Source organism: Chiloscyllium punctatum, chromosome 6 (assembly GCF_047496795.1).
Source record: "Chiloscyllium punctatum isolate Juve2018m chromosome 6, sChiPun1.3, whole genome shotgun sequence".
Lineage (NCBI taxonomy): Eukaryota > Metazoa > Chordata > Chondrichthyes > Orectolobiformes > Hemiscylliidae > Chiloscyllium > Chiloscyllium punctatum.
In genome coordinates this window covers 21,748,103-21,760,880 of record NC_092744.1, presented here as the reverse complement: position 1 = coordinate 21,760,880, position 12,778 = coordinate 21,748,103, and the positions used below count along the sequence as shown (strand labels likewise).

The 12,778-nt window shown below is 46.1% G+C and overlaps 1 protein-coding gene across 1 annotated transcript in view; it reads right to left on the bottom strand.

Annotated features, from left to right (window-relative positions):
- Positions 1 to 11,767: 11,767 nt before the first annotated feature.
- The window catches only part of LOC140478619 (extracellular calcium-sensing receptor-like), a 16,135-nt gene continuing 15,124 nt past the window's right edge, over positions 11,768 to 12,778 (bottom strand). Inside the window, exon 7 of the mRNA XM_072571836.1 lies at positions 11,768 to 12,681. Coding sequence (XP_072427937.1) covers positions 11,768 to 12,681 — 914 coding nt within the window. The remainder of the gene's footprint in view (positions 12,682 to 12,778) is intronic.

Genomic DNA, 12,778 nt, shown 5'->3' with positions numbered 1-12,778 from the left:
TTTCTACTACATAGTCCCAAAGACTTGATGTCCTGAGAATAACATGTTTGGTTCACTTGCCTTTATTTGTCAGTGCACTGAGTGTAGACATTTGGAGGTCATGTTGCAGCGGTACAGGACATTGGTTAGGCCACTTCTGGAATACTGCTTTCAGTTCTGGTCTCCCAGAAAGATCCTGTGAAACCTGAAAGGGTTCAGAGAAGATTTACAGAGATATTGCCAGGGTTTGGAGGGTTTGAGCTATAAGGAGAGGCTGAATAGGCTGGGGCTGTTTTCCCTGGAGCACCAGTAGCTGAGGTAAAAACAATGACTGCAGATGCTGAAAACCAAATACTGGATTAGTGGTGCTGGAAGAGCACAGCAGTTCAGGCAGCATCCAACGAGCAGTGAAATCGACGTTTCGGGCAAAAGCCCTTCATCAGGAATAAAGGCAGTGAGCCTGAAGCATGGAGAGATAAGCTAGAGGAGGGTGGGGGTGAGGAGAGAGTAGCATAGAGTACAATGGGTGAGTGGGGGAGGAGATGAAGGTGATAGGTCAAGGAGGAGAGGGTGGAGTGGATAGGTGGAAAGGAAGATAGGCAGGTCGGACAAGTCAAGGAGACAGTAACTGAGCTGGAAGTTTGAAACTAGGATGAGGTGGGGGAAGGGGAAATGAGGAAGCTGTTGAAGTCCACATTGATGCCCTGGGGTTGAAGTGTTCCGAGGCGGAAGATGAGGCGTTCTTCCTCCAGGCGTCTGGTGGTGAGGGAGCAGCGGTGAAGGAGGCCCAGGACCTCCATGTCCTCGGCAGAGTGGGAGGGGGAGTTGAAATGTTGGGCCACGGGGCGGTTTGGTTGATTGGTGCGGGTGTCTCGGAGATGTTCCCAAAAGCGCTCTGCTAGGAGGCGCCCAGTCTCCCCAATGTAGAGGAGACCACATCGGGAGCAACAGATACAATAAATGATATAGGTGGATGTGCAGGTGAAACTTTGATGGATGTGGAAGGCTCCTTTAGGGCCTTGGATAGAGGTGAGGGAGGAGGTGTGGGCACAGGTTTTACAGTTCCTGCGGTGGCAGGGGAAAGTGCCAGAATGGGAGGGTGGGTCGTAGGGGGGTGTGGACCTGACCAGGTAGTCACGGAGGGAACGGTCTTTGTGGAAGGCAGAAAGGGGTGGGGAGGGAAATATATCCCTGGTGGTGTGGTGGTGGTTAAAGATGCCCTCCAACGCAGTGGTTAAAGATGCCCTCCAACGCATCTTGTCCACATCCCGCACCTCCGCCCTCAGACCCCACCCTTCCAACCGGAACAAGGACAGAACGCCCCTGGTGCTCACCTTCCACCCTACAAACCTTTGCATCAACCAAATCATCCACCGACATTTCCGCCACCTCCAAAAAGACCCCACCACGAGGGATATATTTCCCTCCCCACCCCTTTCCGCCTTCCGCAAAGACCGTTCCCTCCGTGACTACCTGGTCAGGTCCACACCCCCCTATGACCCACCCTTCCATTCTGGCACTTTCCCCTGCCACCGCAGGAACTGTAAAACCTGTGCCCACACCTCCTCCCTCATCTCTATCCAAGGCCCTAAAGGAGCCTTCCACATCCATCAAAGTTTCACCTGCACATCCACCAATATCATTTATTGTATCCGTTGCTCCCGATGTGGTCTCCTCTACATTGGGGAGACTGGGCGCCTCCTAGCAGAGCGCTTTAGGGAACATCTCCGAGACACCCGCACCAATCAACCAAACCGCCCCGTGGCCCAACGTTTCAACTCCCCCTCCCACTCTGCCGAGGACATGGAGGTCCTGGGCCTCCTTCACCGCCACTCCCTCACCACCAGACGCCTGGAGGACGAACGCCTCATCTTCCGCCTCGGAACACTTCAACCCCAGGGCATCAATGTGGACTTCAACAGCTTCCTCATTTTCCCTTCCCCCACCTCATCCTAGTTTCAAACTTCTAGCTCAGTTACTGTCTCCTTGACTTGTCCGACCTGCCTATCTTCTTTTCCACCTATCCACTCCACCCTCTCCTCCTTGACCTATCACCTTCATCTCCTCCCCCACTCACCCATTGTACTCTATGCTACTCTCTCCCCACCCCCACCCTCCTCTAGCTTATCTCTCCATGCTTCAGGCTCACTGCCTTTATTCCAGTAGCTGAGGGTCAACCTTGCAGAGATTTATAGAACCACGAGGGGCATAGTTAGGGTGAATAGTCAAGGTCTTTTCCCTGGGGTAGGGGAGTCCAAAACTAGTGGGCAAAGGCTTAAGGTGAGAGGGGAAAGATTTAAAAGGGACCTCAGAGACAATATTTTCTTGCAGAGGATGGTGGGAGCGTGGAATGAGCTGCCAGAAGAAGTAATAGCCTGGTACAATGACAACATTTCAAAGGCATCCGGATGGGTATATGAATTGAAAGTATTTGGAGGCATATGGGCCAAATGCTGGCAAATGGGGATCAGATTAATTTAAAACATCCGGTGAGCATGTACGAATTAGACTAAAGTGTCTGTTTCTGTGTTGTACAAATCCATGACTAGGACTCTATAATCAAACTTTTGTTGCAAATATGTTAAGTGGGTAACACATCATTTTAAACCAATGCTGGATTCTCCCATATGGGGCAATATCCTCTCCACACCCACCCTGTCAAGTCTCCTCAGGATTGTAAGTGTTTTAATTAAGTGGCCTCTTACTCTTCAAAACTCTGACAGATATAAGGTCTCCAATTTTCATCATTAGCTAACTTGCCCATTCTAGGAATTAATTTCATATACCTTCTCTGAACTGCTTCCAATGCATTTTCATCTTCCCTTCAAAGGGATGACAAGAGGCAAGTAGCAATTTCATTGCAAGTAGCAATTTCATTGCCAATGACTATTTTCATCAAGAAAGAGTCTAAGCATTGCTCTTTGATGTTCAATAACATTAACATCTCTGAATCTCCAACTACCACCATACATAACATATTCTGTAACACCCAAATCCCAAGAATCAGGAAGGCCAAAGGAATATTGGTCTTTAACACATGGGGTATAGGGTATAGAAATAAGAAATCAGGACCTGTGCAGGGTACTGATGAAACCACAGAGGGTAATGTCTCTAATTTTGATCTCTTTTTTGAGGGAGAAATATCCCTGTACTAGAGGCAGATCAGAGAAGGATCATTTGGTTGACCACTGGGATGAAGGGGATGTCTTTTGAAGAAAGTTTACGCAGATTGGTTGCATAAATTGGAATTTAGTCGCATGCACGGTGCATATGGTGAAGCATAGAAGATTCTGAGTTAGTTTGATAGAGTCATGTGGTGATGGTGTATCTTCCATGATAGAATCTAGAACAAACATATCTTCCTTCATTAACTCTTCTGAAAAAGAAATTGTATTGTCAGCCAGCATCAGTGACTTGACTTGCACCATTGTCACAGAATAACTTTACTTGGTTTGGTTCTCTCATTTATGATATGTGGGCATTGTGGCTGGGCCACAATTTATTGTCCATCCCTAATTGCTAAGAGGGCAGTTAAGAGTCAACCACATTGCTGTGGGTCTGGAGTCCCATGTAGGCCAGACTAGGTAAGGATGGTAGATTCTCGAGGAGAAAGTGAGGACTGCAGATGCTGGAGATCAGAGCTGAAAATGTATTGCTGGAAAAGCGCAGCAGGTCAGGCAGCATCCAAGGAACAGGTTATGTTATAGGACTCAAAACCCAAACACCTGGCTAATGTGCTAGGTATACAGCTTGTATCTCACCAGGGTACATGTTGAAATTTGGATCAAGTACTAGTATAGTAACTTAGTGGGTGACGTTTCAGGCATAAGCCATTCTTCAGGAAGATTGCCTTCCCTAAAAGACAATACTGAAACAAATGATAGTTTAACATAATTGACAATGAGTTTAGATTACTTACAGTGTGGAAACAGGCCCTACGGCCCAACAAGTCCACACCACCCCACCAAAGCACAACCCACCCATACCCCTTACCTAACACTACAGGCAATTTAGCATGGCCAATTCACCTGACCTGCACATTTTTGGACTGTGGGAGGAAACTGGAGCAAACCCACGCAGACGCGGGGAGAACGTGTAAACTCCACACAGTCAGTCGCCTGAGGTGGGAATTGAACCCGGGTCTCTGGCGCTGTGAGGCAGCAGTGCTAACCACTGTGCCACCGTGCCACCGTGCCACCCACTAAGTTACTATACTAGTACTTGATCCAAATTTCAACATGTACCCTGGTGAGATACAAGCTGTATACCTAGCACATTAGCCAGGTGTTTGGGTTTTGAGTCCTATAACATAACCATTGTACCACTGCATTCCATTTAATCTAAGGAAATAATTGCTGTTGTTGAAATAAAATATTCAAAATCTTTCATGGTCAGATTGCCTTTATCAATAATTGAAGAAGAATTTTCTCCACTGTCCTGAGTCATTTCTCCCTTCTTCGTAGATTCTAGAAGCTCATGTTCTTATTGTGTTATCACTGCAGGTTTAATACCTACTTCCTTACCTTATGTGTACTCTTCTGAGCTTTGCTGAGGGGTTCCTATTACAGTAATTGGTGTCTCCCATAACATGCAGCAATTGGCTTTGTTTGTCCAATCTTATTACAATGGAAGTCTGTTATTTCCATTATTCATTTTTGAATTCCAATCTTTTTCCCTTGTTACTTTGTTGTCCTTCTCCTTCTTTGCAGAAGCTTAATACTTTTCCATTTGCAGACCTCCTGTTTTTGCAATTTCCTTGTGGATTCCCATTTGGCCATCTCTCCACATGCAACTGTTAGTGTGAAATATCATTTTCGGGATTAGTGGTGCTGGAAGAGCACAGCAGTTCAGGCAGCATCCAACGAGCAGTAAAATCGATGTTTCGGGCAAAAGCCATTCATCAGGAATACAGGCAGAGAGACTGAAACATGGGGAGATAAGTGAGAGGAGGGTGGGGGTAGGGAGAAAGTAGCATAGAGTACAATAGGTGAGTGGGGGAGGGGATGAAGGTGATAGGTCGGTGGGGGGGAGGGTGGAGTTGATAGGTGGAAAAGAAGATAGGCAGGTAGGACAAGTCATGGGGACAGTGCTGAGCTGGAAGTTTGGAACTGGGGTGAGGTGGGGGAAGGGGAAATGAGGAAACTGTTGAAGTCCACATTGATACCCTGGGTTGAAGTGTTCTGAGGCGGGAGATGAGGCGTTCTTCCTCCAGGTGTCTGGTGGTGAGGGAGCAGCGGTGAAGGAGGCCCAGGACCTCCATGTCCTCGGCAGAGTGGGAGGGAGAGTTGAAGTGTTGGGCCACAGGGCAGTTTGGTTGATTGATGGGGTGTCCCAGAGATGTTCCCTAAAAAGCTCTACTGGAGGCATCCAGTCTCCCCAATGTAGAGGAGACCGCATCGGGAGCAACAGATGCAATAAATGATATTGGTGGATGTGCAGGTAAAACTTTGATGGATGTGGAAGGCTCCTTTAGGGCCTTGGATGGAGGTGAGGGAGGAGGTGTGGGCGCAGGTTTTGCAATTCCTGCGGTGGCAGGGGAAGGTGCCCGGATGGGAGGGTGGGTTGTTTGGGGGCGTGGACCTGACCAGGTAGTCACAGAGGGAACGGTCTTTGCGGAAGGCGGAAAGGGGTGGGGAGGGAACGATATCCCTGGTGGTGGGGTCTTTTTGGAGATGGCGGAAATGTTGGCGGATGATTTGGTTATGCGGAGGTTGGTAGGGTGGAAGGTGAGCACCAGGGGCATTCTGTCATTGTTACAGTTGGAGGGGTGGGGTCTGAGGGGGGAGGTGCGGGATGTAGATGAGATGCGTTGGAGGGCATCTTTAACCACGTGTGAAGGGAAATTGCGGTCTCTAAAGAAGGAGGCCATCTGGTATGTTCTGTGGTGGAACTGGTCCTCCTGGGAGCAGATATGGTGGAGGCGGAGGAATTGGGAATATGGGATGGCATTTTTGCAGGAAATGGGGTGGGAAGAGGTGTGGGAGTCGGTGGGTTTGTAAAAAATGTTGGTATCAAGTCGGTCATCATTAATAGAGATGGAGAGGTCTAGGAAGGGGAGGGAGGTGTCAGAGATGGTGCAGGTGAATTTAAGGTCAGGATGGAATGTGTTGGTGAAGTTGATGAATTGCTCAACCTCCTCGCGAGAGCTCGAGGTGGCGCCAATGCAGTCATCAATGTAGCGGAGGAAGAGGTAGGGAGTGGTGCCGGTGTAATTACGGAAGATCAACTGCTCTACGTAGCCAACAAAGAGACAGGCATAGCTGGGGCCCATACGGGTGCCCATGGCTACCCCTTTGGTCTGGACGAAGTGGGAGGATTCGAAGGAGAAATTGTTAAGGGTGAGGAGCAGTTCGGCCAAACGAGTGAGGGTGTCAGTGGAAGGGTACTGTTGGGGACGTCGGGACAGGAAGAAACGGAGGGCTTGGAGGGCTTGGTCATGGCAGATGGAGGTGTAGAGGGATTGGATATCCATGGTGTAGATGAGGTGTTGGGGGCCGGGGAAACGGAAGTCTTGGAGGAGGTGGTGTCTTGAACATATGTGGGGAGTTCCTGGACTAGAGGGGATAGGACAGTGTCGAGGTAGGTAGAGATGAATTCAGTAGGGCAGGAGCATGCTGAGACAATGGGTCGGCCAGGGTGGTCAGGCTTGTGGATCTTGGGAAGGAGGTAGAACCGGGCAGTGCGAGGTTCCCGGACTATGAGGTTGGAAGCTGTGGGTGGGAGATCTCCTGAGGTGATGAGGTTCTGTATGGTCTGGGAGATGATGGTTTGGTGATGGGGGGTGGGGTCATGGTCGAGGGGGCAGTAGGAAGAGGTGTCCTCGAGTTGGCGTTTGGCTTCAGCGATGTAGAGGTCAGTGCGCCAGAATACCACTGCGCCCCCTTTATCTGCTGGCTTGATGGTGAGGTCGGGATTGGAGCAGAGGGATTGGAGGGCTGCGCGTTGCGAGGGTGAGAGGTTGGAGTGGGGGAGGCGAGTAGACAGGTTGAGGTGGTTAATGTCCCGGAGGCAATTGGAAATGAAGAGGTGGAGGCAATTGGAAATGAAGAGGTCGAGAATGGGTAATAGGCCAGCGCAGGGTGTCCAGGTGGATGCAGTGTGTTGGAGGTGGGCAAAGGGGTCCTCGGAAGATGGGGCGGAAGTCCTGATTCAGAAAGTAAGTTCGGAGGCGAAGGCGGCGGAAGAAGTGTTCGACGTCACAGCATGTATTAAATTAATTGATGCGTGGACGGAGGGGGATGAAGTTGAGTCCTTTGCTGAGGACTGATCGTTCGTCCTCAGTGAGGGGAAGGTCTGGAGGGATGGTGAAAACTTGGCAGGGCTGGGAGCTGGAATCTGGTGTGGGTGTGGAGCTGGGAGTGGGGGTGGAGCCGGTAACTGGAGTGGGTGTGGTAGTGGGGGAATAGGGGTGGAGTCATGAGCAGGGGTGGTGTTCCCCTCAGGGTTCTGGGGGGCGGGGATGGTGACAGTGGGATCTGTGGGGGGGGGGGTGTCAGCAGAATGCAGGTGAGTGGCATTGGTGGGGGTGGAAGTGGTGGCAAACACGGCAGTAGGGAGGGCGGAAGTCACTGAGCGTGTGACATCAGCAATGATGTGAGGGGCAGAAGTGATGTCACGTGTGGTGCATGAGGAATTGTGAGGGGTGGAAGTAGCTGTGGGAGTGGCCATGATGGGGGTGGAAGTGACATCATCAATCAGCATGGGGTTGGCAGCTGCACTAGCCGCATGGCTAATGGTGTCTGAGCAGTTCCAGAGGCCAGGGGAATCTACTGGAATGTTTGAGGAGCACTGGTTATGGAGGTGGGTAGATTAAAGGTTGTTGTACTTACAGTTTTTGATGTTTGAGATGGAGTTGAAATTCTGTTTGCTGAGAATATGAATTCTCCTGAGGACGTAGTACAGAGTGGGTCCTTTGCAATTCTGAGAGAGTGTGGCCCTCAGCTGAGGCAGGGCTGACTGTAGAGAGGTTAGGTGCTGGTGCATTGCTGTGAGCGTGGAGTGGAGGATCTTGAAGGAGAACCGTTGCTGGCGTTTTTGAATCTGTAGTCTGTACTGTTTGTCCTATTTGGGTCCGAACTCTGTGGTTTAAAGGTGGTCCGGAGTCCGTGTGGGATGAGTTGGTTACGGAGACAGGCACTGAGGAAGCAAATGTGGCTGTAGTAGCGAGTTTGTTTCAGGACATGGTTGAAGAGCTTCATCATGTCCACCTACAAGAGCTAGCTACTTCTCAGATCTTTGATACTAGACACACATCAAAATGAGTACTAAGGTTTACAGCAAAGCTCCTTCAAAACCCTTCCATAATCATGATTGCCTTACATTCTCAAAATTATTCTCCAACTTCAATGATTAAATCACAGATTCTGCAGCATTCCTTTTTTTTTCACAGAGTTCTGCAAGTGTCTAATTCAATTTCTTTCTTCTAACCCCAAATTTTAATTGACAAGCTTCAGGGGTCAGCTCATAAGCATTATGTGTTGCAGTTTTAATAGTGTTATCATCTGTGGATTGTTCTTTTAACAAACAGGCACACACATTCATTGTTGTAACTATCAAAAGACTGCAATATTAAGGTCCAAACATCTTTGGCCTCTTCATCTGCCCAGCTAGCTTTTCAAATCAGATGAAACATCTTTGACTCTATGTTTTGAATATATATACATAAAGCATAGATTTGTGGTTAAATTAAATGAGAATTACCCTCAGAGCTGCTTCTTTTATCTTTCCTAACTCTAAGCTTTTCTCTGGTCAAATCTTGCCAACCAATTTCTCTATTTCTCTGGATTTTTAAATTCTAATTCTCTGCCTTTTCCATTTCTCTTTATTCCTCGTTTTCTTCTAATTCAAAACTTCTCTTTTCTGTTTCTCTCTCGAAGTCACTTTTTTTTCCATTTCTAACTGTATGTTAGCAAATTCTAAATCTTAGATCGAGTTAGGCCACTCAAGAAGGAAGTTGAGAGAAGTGGAAAAAGCAGAAATGGTGGAAATCTGAAAATTTCAGCTCCAAAAGGCTGTGCTTGATAGGACAATTGGTGCTCTCAAGATTGAGATCAGTAGAGCTTTGTTTTATGAAAAAAAGCATTGGGGTATGTGGCAAATGCAACAAAATGAAGTTGAAGTTTATTCTGATTATGTAATTGGATAGGTTGGAAGGGCTACTGTTACTATGTGCTGAATTCTCCCTGGCTCTGAATGATATGGACAATGGTGACTAAGTGATGACACTATGGCAACTTCAGAAAAATGTGATTTTCAATGTCAAGATAAAAAGTCTTAATTTCCATCCAAGATTTTCATGGCTACATGAGAATCTCACTAGTGAGCAGCAAGAGACTTGTTTAAATAAATTAACTGTTACTTAATGTTGCCTTATTTAGATGCAATTTGCTATTTTCCCAAGTGGGAGAGAGAATTGATATGGTCACAATTTACAACATGAAAGTCTGAGCAAGTACCTGATGGCTGCAGCTCACTGGCATCTGCTCTGGATCATGTTGGCACTTTCCATCCACAGAGGGTGGCAAAGCACCAGCCTCACAGTATCTTCATGGTGTAATTGAAACTCACTTATAATATTGTTCAGCACCTCAACACTGAATGTTGCAGCTCACCAACACTTTACATTGTTATGCTGCTGCCAGACCATGTACCACACATACACCCATCTTATGCACTACAAGTTGCATCACAGGGGTCATAGCTTGCTTTCCGAATGCACTTTGCACTAATACACATGCACTTTGTGCTTACTTGGATGTTCACAGCATCTCTGCCTTTCCTTTCATTCTCTTTTAGTGCAATCAAATAATCTGGCAGCTTGTCATGTTTGAGACAAAACAAACCCTGCAGATGCTGGAATCCAAATTAGACAAGCAGAAGGTTGGAAGAACACGACAAGCCAAACAGCATCAGGAGATGGAGAAGTCAATTTTTCAGGTATAATCCTTCTTCAGACCAGGCTGTTAGTCCTGAAGAAGGGTTATACCTGTTTGGCAACAATGAACAGTTGGTGGGGGCTATAGTCACTCAGGGATCTATCCCATATCAGTCAGAAAAGGTGGTGAGGTGCCCCAGGGCCTGAGTAGGAAGTGCAGAGGACATGGAAGGGTTTAGTGATTTGGGGGTAGATTAAAGCCATTCAGGGAAGCTGACAGTGATAGACTATAAGCAGAGTTGGAGTGAGTGTAAGGAGCAGAGAGAAGATGGTGGCACTCACTTTTGCAGTGTGTAGAAGGGCACTAACTCTCCAGTGATGCTCCTGAATGCTCCCTTGTAGTGTGGATAATGCACTAACCCAGGTGGCTACTTTAGACCAGGCTGTTAGTGTTGTGATAGTGTGTGGCTGGGGTTTAAAATATGGATCCTGCCGTGTGAAGATCCTAGCACTGTCAATCATTTTACCACTACCAGACATAAAAAAAAGTGCAACAGCAGTGCTGTGGAGGTAGGATTCATACTTAATGAGGTTAACTGCATAAAATGATGTGGGAGAGGTCACTCAGACACCCTGCATGTAATAACCTAAAATTGACACTTAAACAATTTTTGGGAATGTTTAGCCCTGTTTCCTGTGTCTCTATTTATATATATAGACAATAGACAATAGGTGCAGGAGTAGGCCATTCTGCCCTTCGAGCCAGCACCACCATTCATTATGATCATGGCTGATCATCCTCAATCAGTATCCTGTTCCTGCCTTATCCCCATAACCCTTGATTCCACTATCCTAAAGAGCTCTATCCAACTCTTTCTTGAAAGTATCCAGAGACTTGGCCTCCACAGCCTTCTGGGGCAAAGCATTCCACATGCTCACCACTCTCTGGATGAAGAGGTTTCTCCTCAACTCTGTTCTAAATGGCCTACCCCTTATTTTAAAACTGTGTCCTCTGGTTCGGGACTCAGCCATCAGTGGAAACATGCTTCCTGCCTCCAGAGTGTCCAATCCTTTAATAATATTATACGCCTCAATCAGATCCCCTCTCAGCCTTCTAAACTCAAGGGTATACAAGCCCAGTCGCTCCAATCTTTCAACGTAAGATAGTCCCACCATTCCGCAAGTTAATCCACAGCAAGTTAATTTTCTCTGCTCCTTTATGCATTTGTTGACTTGATCTAAGTTCCATTCCCACTGAGGTTACCATGAAGGACTCTCGTTCTCAAGCTCTCCCCTCAACTGAGGCATGATGACCTTTAGGTTAAACCACTATCAATTGTTCCTGTCTGGTGACAGAGCAGCCATATTGTCTGATGAAATAATAGCCTTTGCCTTTTAATCTCTCATTATTATTAATAAGATGACAAACACATTTAAATGGTTTCCTCTATAAGCTGGAACTATGGTATGTAGCCATAAAATTTCCTTTCATTGGTCCTGAAAACAATATCTGAGATTTATTCTCTCACTGTCAAAAAAAGTCAAAAGAGATCCATTCCAATTTACAACACCAAGTATTTTGGAACAAATGTAATGTAATAGCTCAGTGCATTTCATAAATTTATTAATAATATTGTTAATGTCAGATGTAGAAGATGAATTTTAGTTAATGTTAATAGACAGAACACTGTGCAATTTGACATTAATGCAGATAATACATATATTGTTATAAGGAATGGTCATTAAAGAATATTTTAAATTTGGACATGAAATCACATAATCACTTCAAAAGTACAGTTTTTAAAAGTTCAAGTCTAATTTAAATTGATACCTTTCTTCATTGCCAAAGCTGCAAACATTTAGTTAAGATGAAGCTTTGGACATTTCTCATATGGTCTTAGTTTTGGAGACTATTCAATTTTTTTTTGCCTGGGATCTACGCATTAAATATTTCTTTGTGTTTTTTTCTGGTTGAAGTAGGATGATATAACATTTGGGAGCGAAAATGCAGAACAGCAGACCAAAGCTTGATGCCAGAATGGCAAAAACCTCTACTGCCACTGTGTACTTTCCAGGGGAGCTGACATACGCTGGGATAAACGTTATCCACACTGCACAAAATATGAGCATGCTGAAGGTTATAAAAGTTGCCTCATTGAAGTTGTCTGGCAGTTTTCTAGCTAAAAATGCGAGCCCACAGCACACACATGCCAGAGCACCGATATAACTGAATACACAACAGAAATACACCATGGACCCAACATTGCATTCCAGTATAATTATAGTCTTGTAGTACTTTGTGCTGTTCACAGGGAAAGGAGGTGAAGTGGTTAGCCAAATAATACAAATTATAGTTTGGACAGATGTGAGGGCACAAACATTCAGTCTTTGATGCATTGGACTAAACCATTGGATCTTTTTATTGTTGGGAAGTCTGGTTTTGAAAGCCATCAACACAACCAGTGTTTTCCCCAAAATACAAGAGAGACAAAGAACAAAAGTAATACTGAACACAGTGTGGCGCAACATGCAGGACCACACAGACGGCCGGTCAATAAAGGCCAAAGAACAGAGGAAGCAAAGTGTTAGGGCAAATAGAAGAAGGAAGCTCAACTCTGAATTATTGGCTTTGACAAGCGGTGTCTGCCTGTGCTTATAAAAGATGATAGCGGTAGCCACTGTCAAACAGGTTCCAATCACTGCCAGGGTCAGGAGTGAACTTCCCATCTCGTCATCAAAAGAAAGGAATTCAATCTTCTTTGGCACACACTGGGTTTTGAACTGATTGGACCAATATTCTGATGGGCATTTTAAGCAAGATACTGAGTCTACAAGAAAGCAAAATGGCACATGGTTAGTATTTCAAAGCCATACATGTGGATCAATTCTTAAAGCTATTAATTGGCATTGTGTCAGGTTCCTTCA